Genomic DNA, 11057 nt, shown 5'->3' with positions numbered 1-11057 from the left:
AGGTCTTGGACAATATACAAGAGAAAAAGGTCACGGCTCAAGGAGTCATGCCATTTGCACCTTGACTTGGCAATGAACACAATAATTACCTTTGGTTGTCAATCGACCTCATGGTCGAAATGGCCAATAATTGGAATAAATCGTGACACCCTACCATGGCTTACAATAAAGAAGAAACACCTCATGTTGGCACAAATCGTATAGGTCAAGTACAACATCAAGAACATGGATACGATCTTGCCTTGGCGATGGAGTTGAAAAATTGTGGGCTGCCAAATAGGTCTGCTACATTTCTCGACCCATTGGGTAGAGGCTGTTCAATGTGAAGGGCAATTTAATGTGGGACGATGCACGACTAACCTTGGCTGCATGATTGCTTGGATACTCTTGGTACCTCCTTGCACCTTCTCATGTTGCTCTTTTGTACTTTCTCTTCCATACTCTCTCTCTCTCTCTCTCTCTCGCTCTCTCTCATCCATTGCCTATTACGGCATTTGTCTTTCTTAGAGCTAATGATTTTGGTATATCATGCATGCCCCCCCCCCCCCTCCTTGCTCCTCAAGGACCTCAAAAAAACCGTGTATGAGATCAAAAACACTTTCCTATGGATGGCATCAATCAATAGGCTATGGTGGGGTTTAGCAAATGCAATACATGAAAGGGACCTCCAATGATGACCGAACTTTTTCATCATCTTTACACTCCCTTAATGTAGGCATCCAAACGTGACTCATAAACAAATCCAACGTGCACATTCAATGGAAGCATCTAATAGAGGAGGAGAGCAAGGGACAATGAAATGACTTGCAGGTGGAGAGAGTAAAGAGGGACACGTTGGTAAGGATAGAATCAAGCGCAAGAAAGCTGAAGGAGACCATGGGTATCAACAAAGCTTGAGAAAAAAAATGTGAAGAACATGATTGCTAGCATGAGATTCCCATTGGGACACGTGCATTCTTTGAAGGCAATTTTATTGGAAAACAAATTGCACAAGAAGGCTGAAGGAGACCTTGAGTATCCACAAAGATTGAGAAAAAAACATATGAATAACATGATTGCAGGCATGAGAGCCCCATTTGGACCCGTGCGTCCTTTGAAGGTAGCTTTATTGGAAAGCAAATTGCCATTTTCCATGCAACAACTATATTGAGGCATCTCTTTATTCAAATCTGACAAGAATTATGCAGCTAAAGCAAGAGCTTAATCCACAAATCTGAAGTACCACAATGACTACTGCTACATACGAACGCCACATTAAGACCAGAATGTTCTCCTCGTGCAGTTTTACCTCCAGTGTTTCTTTTCCCGCACTAACACCATACAAAAGGATGAACATCCCGCTTGATTCATATTAAAGTGTCTGTACATTGGCTTGGTCACTTTAAAAAATTCGCTCCATTCAAGACCTGAAGGTACCCTAGGTAGCCTTCATGAATTCCAATGCTTGAAAGCCAGGAGGTATGTACTTCTGTCAAAATTCTATTCAGAAGACAGTATCTCCAACCCTGCAACTTTAGGGGCATTGGAATTTATATATCCACTCTTCGAAGCCATGATCATGCCTTAAAATGTGTGTGCGTCAAAGCATTGATTGTGTTGACTTTCATGAAGATGTGACTGCTGTTTGAGCCTGCATCAGAAGATGGTCATACAGATACCAAGATAAGAAATAAAGAAGCCAGCATAACTATGCAGTAATGCACATTTATTAATTGGACCTGTTCTTTTCTGAAGGTCTATTACAGAGACTGGAGTAAATAAAGGGTGTTACTTGACACACTGATTAATATTTATCAAGAAGTGTATATAACTTTATTCAGATGCGAACCATGGGAAAAAGAGTGGTACCTCTGAAACTTGGGCATTCTTTTGACGAATCCTTCGAGTTGGTGTTCTCATAGTCACTAATTCCTCTGCTGCTGTTGGATGAATGCCAATCGTGGAATCAAATTGAGCTTTTGTCACCTCAGCTTTGACAGCTATTGCAACCCCCTGTGGATAACATACATAAGCAGCAGCAAATATGGAATTTGGTTTAGTCCACTACATCTGGAACCCTGATGTGTAAACAAAACTATGCAAAACCAAAAGATCCCCCTCTTCCCCTCCCTCAGCCAAGAGAAAGGGACGTTGTTTTGGTCCTCGTTTCTTAATAAAAAAGGATGGACAGGAGTCTCTGAGAAAATGCTTTTAAATTAATAGTTTTTTGGAACATAAATGAAATAACTAGGCATTTTGCACAATCCCCCCCAGAACCTTGGAAAAAAAGGAAAAACTAATCCCTACAGCTTTGTGTATCAACTCAACTTCTCTTTTTGCAAAGGAACCTGGCAGACTTGCTGGTCCGCTGCCCTTTTTAGCTGTCCATCCCCATACAACCCTCAGGCCCTCTGTTGCTCGGCATACGTAGAGCCTGTACCTTAAACTCTCATATCAGAGAGATTGAGGGGCTCTTTGCTACCTTCTAGAGAGAACTTCTAGACACTCCTAAGCAAGAAAAGAACTCCTCAAGAATTGACATTCACTTGTTAGACGTTCGTGAGTTTAGGCAATGCTCGACAGGGAACAAAAAATGGGCCTCTTACACAGGGCAGTTCTTAAGACTCCATGTCGTATTAGATTAAAAAAACACAGAGAGAATAGACCTCATGTTGTAAACCACAACAATAACATACTATTTGCAGATGCTAATCAACCTGAACCTCTTGATTTTGGCTCCACCTCCGAAACATCAAAGAAGGTATGAAACAAGTGTTTTGAGGCCCGAGTAAAAGGAGGATTCGACAGACATCAGATAGGGGATGTAGCATTCCAAGGTCCATGTGGCCAATGACATCCAAGGCACTTTGGAACTGAAACGATATCCCATCATCGGAGAGGACTACTACATGGACACTGGATGACATGACAGAGACTCACCCTCGAGTTGACCCACAAAGGAGGACCGCAAATATCTCCTCTTTACAATTCAACTTGAGGAGACAAACCACTGAAGTGACAGCAGTGCTTGTCAAATGACGAGCTACCACTAAAAGACCCCATAGGAGGAGACAGGGACGCAAGCAGATTGATCAGGCTGAGCACTAGCAGCTCTGTATTATTGATTTTCTTCCTTGATGGAGCTAGAGCCACTATCCGCTAAGATCATCTCTTCCATCCAATGAAAACAATACGACGAAGGGGTAAACAATAGGGCAAAGGGAAAGAGAGAAAGGGGGCTGCCAAATGGGCAGCACCTCACAACAAAGGGAAAGAGGGTGACATTAGCAAAGGTACGGAGTCGTCATGCAAGCTGTACGAATGCTGCAGGGTGAAATAAACTGCTGCAGATCAGGGCTGAGGTGGTGCAACTGTACGGGCAGATGGAGAGAACCCTACGGCAAAGGTTTTCGGACCCTACGGACAGGTTTGGGGGGCAAGAAACTGGGCTGGACCAGCCTGGGCCAGGGCTGGAAGCCATGTGGCCAGGCAGGCCAGCAAAGGCCCCAAACTAGAGCGATACAAGGCCATTTGTGACTGAAGGTGGTGGTGCCATTGGGTGCTACCAAGTATGGACCTGTGTACCAGACTCGTGTGCGAAAGTGGAACCAAAACTAGCGGAGCAAGAGCCACTGGTTTAAAATCCAGAGAAAGACTTTGATGACGGCAAAGTGTTCCAGAGGGCTACAACACTGGAGCTACTGGAGGGCAACAAACTGGGCTGGACCAGCCTGGGCCAGTGGCTGGAAGCCATGTGGCCAGGCAGGCCAGCAAAGGCCCCAAACTAGAGCGATACAAGGCCATTATAGGCCAGCCTCCTGTCGGTTTTGGTACAGGATGAGTTTGCTGGTAAGGGGGTAGAAAGTCGGCCATTTTCGGGGGCCAACCAGCCCCTATAAAAGGGAGGCCCCTTGGCCTCATTTAACATCACTTGGAGCAGCAATCCAAGAGAAGGAAGGAGCAGCAGGAGGACCACCCTTGGGCCTATACACAGGAGGTGAAGGTGACCTACAGAGGGCTGCAGACTTGGCTAAGGAGCAGCCCACCTAGGCTGAGTTTCTGGACAGCAAGGTGGAAGAGATCCTTTGGACAGAGAGTCTACATAAGCTTAGTGGAGCACACGGGCTCAGAGATCTAGAGTGCCACACATTTGGTATTGTATATTGTCCTATTTGTGGACGGATGGAAATACATAAGAGTTGCTTCTATATTGTCTTTAAGCACAAGGTCTATTTGCTAGTCTGCACACACATGAATGACATGTTTTTGAAGCATGATTCCATAGTGAAACACTTCCGCGTGTAATTCCTCGGCTATCCCTCTGGTGGGATCTCATTTTGTAACATGGTATAAGAGCCCTAATGGAAGTTGTCAGCAATTGGAAATTGAATGCTGCAGGGCGGGCGAAATAAACTGCTGCAGATCAGGGCTGAGGTGGCACAACTGTACGGGCAGATGGAGAGAACCCTACAGCAAAGGTTTTCGGACCCTATGGACAGGTTTGGGGAAAGACACTGAGCTGGACCAGCCTGGGCCAGTGGCTGGAAGCCAGGTGGCCAGGGCTGCAGACTTAGCTGAAGGAGCTGCCCACCTAGGCAGAGTTTCCGGACAGCAAGGTGGAAGAGATCCTTTGGATGGAGAGTCTACATAAGCATGCGGGCTCAAAGATCTAGAGGTGCCAGGCATAGAGTAGGAGAACCTTTTGGTATTGTATCTTGTCCAGTTTGTGGATGGACAGAAATATATAAGAGTTGCTTCTATTTTGTCTTTGAGCACAGTCTATTTGCTAGTCTGCACACACATGAATGGTTGTAAAGTACACATATGTTGATGAAGCTCGATTCCATAGTGAAACAGTTCGTGAGTAATCCCTGGGCTATCTATCAATCTTCCGCTGCGGGATACCCGATTCCATAGTGAAACAGTTCGCGAGTAATCCCTGGGCTATCTATCAATCTTCCGCTGCGGGATACCCTCTTGTGGGATTTCATTTTCTAACAGAGTGTGCACCAGCAAGAGGGGAAGAGTGTGTGCACAATGAAGGGGGTGGACCTCCTTTAATAGATGCAAGAGGGGGGGCTGCTTAAGCACAGGAATTTGGTCCAAGATTGACAAGGAGCAGATGGAAAGTCCCCAAATAGCATGTAACCATTCTTCCCATTTAGAAAGTGGTTGTGGCTTCCCTTAAATTTTGGTGGGAATGGAAAGTTCCTAATTAGCATGTAACTATTCTAGCCACTTGGAAAGTGGTGGTAGCTTCCCTTCAATTTCGGTGGGCTGTGGAGTGACAAGTGGTGCTGTAAGTCATTGGTGGCTCTACCACGTCCTTTGCCACCTCATAGACTGCCAAATCGGCATGCCATGCTATATTATGGACTAAACCACTCTAAGTTGCCTAGCTAATAAATTCAATTTGGGTGGTCAATACTAGTCCAATTTTAATTATATTTTTCATTCTTAGGTTTCTTGGAGTTAGCAGAAAAGCTAGTCTATGATTAGGCCTACTTAGTTAAACGCCTTGTCTTGTATCTTTTTTACTCTTTCATGTTCATGAGCTGATCCCCAAGCTGCTGCAAACATTCTCTGGATTCTATGCATTTGATTAGTCCTGTGTTTGGGTACTCCAATGGGGCGTGGTCTTTACACTTCTCATACAAAGATACTTCTTAACTTGTGGGACATTGATGCCCGTAACCCCTCAATGGGATTCACCCTCTAATGCTAGATCCTACCCAAATAGTACCTAGCTGAATAGTAGGAAAACATATGCATTCTTTTGGCAAACATCCTAATTTAAAGCGCTTGAAATTTCAGAAAATAAAGATATGTTGCCACTTTAGCTCTAGTATGGCCTTTGTACAATATTTGATCCATTTGGGATCCCTAGGACATCTAGGGAGGACAATTGGGCCACTTAGGACAGTAGGGTGTTCTTGGGTCTATATGACCCTGTGACCCCTCACTTGCATTTTATCCATTTGCAAGTACACTCCATTATCTTCTCAGCTTGTCTTCTTCTTCCACTCCACTGCATCCAACAATGGTATCAAAGCAAGTTCTTGTCCATGAAAAGCTTGACCTCTTTCACGCTACTGTAGGCTCAAGGAAGCGGAAGGAGGTACAAACATGGAGCAGAACGCTGAAAGCCAACACATCAACTACTAGAGAAAGAGAGTACAAAGCACAAAATAAAAGGGAACCCTAACACAATGTCCTACTGGTACCACTAGTACTAGGTGTCATAACACACTAAAAGTACTAGGTGACCTAAGTGCCAATAACTAAAGCTACTTGGCACATACAAGGGCCTAGAGGGCATCAATACGACCGGGAGATGACGGGAGATGATGGCCTACAAACCCCCCTCCATGGTATGGGCTGAAGTATTGTGGAAATGTCTCAGAATACCTAGTATTTTCTGGTCATGGTGGCACATGTTCATCCCAAGAGATATAGCCACCTATGAATGTACAAGGTATGCAGATCATGTAACAAAGGAAACCAAGTGTAAAGCCTTCGAAAGACTTCAAACTTGGGACGAGGAAGTGCCTTTGTAAACAGATCTGCTATGTCCTCCTCTATGGGAAGATAGAACAACTCTATGTCTCCTGCTAATAACCGCTCTCAAACATAATGATAGTGAACCTCAATGTGCTTGGTACGAGCATGAAACACTGGATTATGTGCAATAGCCAAAGCACTCTGGCTGTTAGTGTGACTAAGTGGAGGATGTCTGGCGGATACCAAGATCTACAAGTAACTGTTGAAGCCATATACACTCTACTGTAGCAGTGAAGGCTATCATGTACTCAGTCTCACAGTTGGATGTGGCAATTGTTGGTTGCTTCTTGCTGAGTCAAGGGATACATGAACTGCCAAGCAAAAAACAATTGCCGGTATGTGACACTCTAGTGTCGGAACAACCTGCCCAGTCACTATCCATGTAAGCATGCATGGTAATTGAACCCTGATCACCATAGAAGAGGGTTAAATCATGAGCGCCTCTGAAATATATGAAGACTCTCTTCATTGCCTGCCAACGCTGTGAACTGGGCATGTGCATGAACGTGCTGAACTAGGATACTGTATACTGTAAGTCACGTCTAGTGTGGCACAAGTAAATGAGACATCCAACAGCCTATTGGTAAAGAGTGATATCACATGGTGGGCTCCCATCATAAGCTGAAAATTTGAAGCGAGGATCCACAGGAGTAGAGATTGGCTTCAATCCTCAAACTGAAAATAATCAAGGAGCTGTCCAATATACTTGGACTGTCTCATCATAATACCCTCCTCAACATGAGCAAACTGAATGCCCAAATAACAGTGTAGCTGTCCCATGTCTGACATTTCAAAAGCTTGCTACAAATCAGCCTTGAAAGCTGCAATATGCTGAGTATCAGGGCCCGTGATCAGCACGTCATCCACATATTAAATCAGCACTAAAAAATCAGATCCACTCCCACGGACATAAAGAGTGGGCTTTGTTGGGCTATTCTGAAAACCAAGGGACAGTAAGTGTGCATGAATTTTAGCATACCATGCCCTGGGTGCCTGCTTCAAACCATTAAAGGGCTTTTCTCAGCCGGCATACCTGTTTTCAGAGCCAACAACCTCAAAGCCAGGAGGTTGTGTCCCATAAACTTCTTCCTGCAGATCCTCATGAAGAAAGGCAGTCTTGATGTCAAGCTGGTGCACTTGCCAATGGTGATGGACTGCAATGGCAATGACACATCTGATAGTAGTAATCTTGGAAGTGGGAGCAAAGGTCTCCTCAAAGTCAATGCCTTGTTCTTGGGCATACCCTTTTGCAACAAGACGGGTTTTGTGTCGATCTATTATGCCATCAGATTTCCTTTTTAATTTGTAGATCCACCGGGTAGCAATGGCATGCTTGCCAAGAGGTAGATCTACTAATTCCCATGTGTCATTTTTGGCATTAGATTGTAGCTCAGCTCTCATTGCATCCATCCACTCTTTGTTATCAAAAGCATCTTTATGGCACAAAGGCTCTTCATTGCAAGCTGTAGCAAGGAGTGCAAACTCAAGAAAGTGACCATGCATCTGTCTATTCCCTAATCTTGTTTGGGCAGCAAGAGGTTGATCTTGTTTTCTGTCCCTCAATGTGTCAAGAAGCCATCTGGGAACTTGCCTTTGCTGTCTATTGACAGCTCTTTCTTCAATCACTGCATCATGAATATTGGGATCATTTTGTGCTCGAAGAGGAGCCTGCAAATCAGCATGGGGTGCTGGCTGATCATTGCTCGTTGGAGGGCCTGCACGAAGCTCATGTTGCTGGTCAAAGTCTCCTCCTGAGGGGAGAAGAGGTAACCATGAGTCAAAGGCATCAAACATGTCAAATTCTAGCTTTGCTTTGCAGTCCACAAGAGGAGAAGCTGAATGTTCAGCAAAGATTACATCTCTCCTGACAATAATCTTCCCAGTATTTGGTTGGTACAACCGATACCCTCTGCTCTCCTGGTTGTAACCAATAAATATGCATTTGATTGCCTTATCATCAAGCTTATGTCTAAGTTGAGATGGTACATGTGCATATGCAAGAGACCCAAAAACTCTCATGTGTGAAAGTGAGGCTTCCTTCCTTTCCATGCTTCATAAGATGTAACAGTCCTCAATGCCCTTGTAGGTGATCTATTCAGCACAAAGTCGGCACACTTTACTACATCAAGCTAAAATTTATTGGGCAAGGACTTGGCCTTAAGCATGCATCTGGCCATCTCCATAGTTCTTTCTTTCAAGAAGAAGATTATGCTGAGAGTGTAAAGAGTAGTGCATGAATGAACAATGCCCCGTGAAGACAATTATGCATCAAACTCCTTTGACATATACTCTCTCCCCCAATCTGTGTTGAGAGTGGCAAGCTTGCATCCTGATTCATTCTCAACCATATTCAGCCACCTCTAAAAGCATGAGAACACTTCAGATTTGGCTTTTAAAGCATATACCCAGCAATATCTTGTGAAGCCATCAATTAGAGTCATGATATATTTGTACCCACCAATGGCATTTGTCCTCATTGGGCCACAAACATCACTGTGCATTAACTACAATTTCATTTGTGAGAATTTTGGACTATCCTTTTGAAAAGGAAACCGATGCATCTTAGCCAAAAGACAACCCTCACACACATGTTTGGAAACTGTGTGAGTTTGAGGTACATCATTTGCCATGCCCTGTGAATGTAACTTGGCAAGAGCTCTATAATTTAGATGACCCATTCTCTCATGCCAAAGATGAGTTTCAGCAAGCTATGAATCTGAAATAGCAAATGCTTCAATAGAAAGTGCAGCTGAGTAATAATCAAGGTGATAAAGCCCCTTTTTCAAAGTGCCAGTGAGAAATATGGCATTGTCATCACGAAGATCATATACTACGCATTTGTATCCATCAAAAATCACTCTGAAGCCTAAAGTGGCAATTGCTGAAATTGAAATCAAGTTGACTTCAATTCCAGGCACAAAAAGAACATTTGTCAAAGTGACAGGATGACTTGAAATGGATGTGAGCTGCACACCTCCAATTCCTTTTACAGCATAGGAAGCATTATTAGCACATGTGTGGAATAATGATTCTCTTGCATGATAAGGCAATACATGAGTGTGCATTTGCATCTCTGGAGTCCCATCTGATCTGATCCTAAGTAGGAGTAGTGACAGGAGTACTAGAGGAAGAAGAGTCAAGAAGATTCCCCCCTAGAGGAGTGCAGCAGTAGGGCAGCCAATTGAGCATTGGCTGGCCTCAAATCAATACGTGAAACAATATTCGAAAAGTTTCTTGCAATTAGGATATGCTTCATAAGGTAGGACCACATAGGATAGTTGGTGCCATCCAACTTATCATCTTCACGGAGAACGCCAAACAAATCATTGTTGTTGCCAGCCATTGTAAAAAGCACAAGTAAAAGTGCATTGACCAAGTGATATAAAAATAGCCTCAAGGCTTTCAACTACAAATGTGACCAAATGAGATCACTGCAAATAGAAGGTAAGGCAAAAAACCCCAGAATCTGAAAGGGCAAAATGGCCAAAAAGAGGGGCAAAATGGCCAAAAAGAGGGCAAATGTGAAAAAGCCCCAGATTAAGCTATGCACGACCTGATTATATATAATGGCCTCCACAGATGGCCATTATCTAGAGGGCTCACCTGCTTCCCACATGGAGGGGAAGTAGCACAGTGGACTACTTGATGGGCTCCCCAACTTTGCGATGTGGTTACAAGACTTCATAGCTCACCACCTCCCACTTGGCGCTAACCACCCATATTTGTTCTTCACTATCTCCACTGCATTGCCAGATATAGGACATGACCCCCTACCCCCGCCCGGGTCCGAGTACACTTTGATCATACTCTTGATGCGGTATAAATGAGCCACCTATCTCAGGGGCTGGCAACTCTTTGAAGATGATGCAAACCTCACTCACTCTTCAAAGACACTTGTTTCATTGGTCCAGGATGCAATTATCAAATCATTCCCCACGACCTTCTCTATAGCACGTCCCCCCACCGGGAAGATGCCACAAAACCCATGATTTCATGATGAGTGATGAGACCTGAGATCCCACCTCATGCAAGAGTAGGCTTTGGGACACCGAAGGCACAACGAATCTCGAGGTGTCTGACACGACGCAAGAGACGGGATTTTCTTTCGCATAGGATGGCTGAGGTGATTCACTCCTTTCAAAGAGGAGATCCTACCATTACATGGGGACTTCTGTCTAAAGGTAAGCCGCCGATTCCCTTCATAGATCTAGTTATTTGGCACACATACGTGACATCATTGTATGATGCCCCGGCTCAGATCCCACCTGATATGTCTTCCATCCCCAGACCCACCACTTGTAGGCTGTTCACCAACTATAATATGCAAGCAGGCACTACGTCGGCTTCACAACCAGTGAGCACAGGATCATGAGGGATTACGGACTGAGCACTTTGCACATGGGATGGAGTTCTTGGCTCCAATCCTTGTGCAACTATTTAACTAGGCTGTTTGTCACAAGTTCCCCCCCGCTTGGAGCACTACCACCATCATTCCGATACACAAGTCAAGAGATCCC

The 11057-nt window shown here is 44.4% G+C and overlaps 1 protein-coding gene across 3 annotated transcripts in view; it reads right to left on the bottom strand.

Annotated features, from left to right (window-relative positions):
• Positions 1-1004: 1004 nt before the first annotated feature.
• The window catches only part of GR (glutathione reductase), a 90656-nt gene continuing 80603 nt past the window's right edge, over positions 1005-11057 (bottom strand). Inside the window, exons 9-10 of one of the 3 annotated variants that reach the window (XM_087392239.1) lie at positions 1841-1992; positions 1005-1295 (exon numbers count right to left, since the gene is read on the bottom strand). In XM_087392239.1, the coding sequence (XP_087248365.1) occupies positions 1160-1295; positions 1841-1992 (288 nt within the window). In that variant the 3' untranslated portion in view covers positions 1005-1159. Of the gene's footprint in view, positions 1296-1336; positions 1631-1828; positions 1993-11057 lie in introns of those variants that run through there. The other 2 variants (XM_087392241.1, XM_087392240.1) reach the window with 2 other exon arrangements.

This window comes from Dipteris shenzhenensis, chromosome 21 (genome assembly GCF_047967505.1).
Source record: "Dipteris shenzhenensis isolate YYH24624 ecotype China chromosome 21, Dip_SZ_1.0, whole genome shotgun sequence".
In the NCBI taxonomy this organism is placed as follows: domain Eukaryota; kingdom Viridiplantae; phylum Streptophyta; class Polypodiopsida; order Gleicheniales; family Dipteridaceae; genus Dipteris; species Dipteris shenzhenensis.
This window is presented reverse-complemented; position numbering and strand designations above follow the sequence as displayed.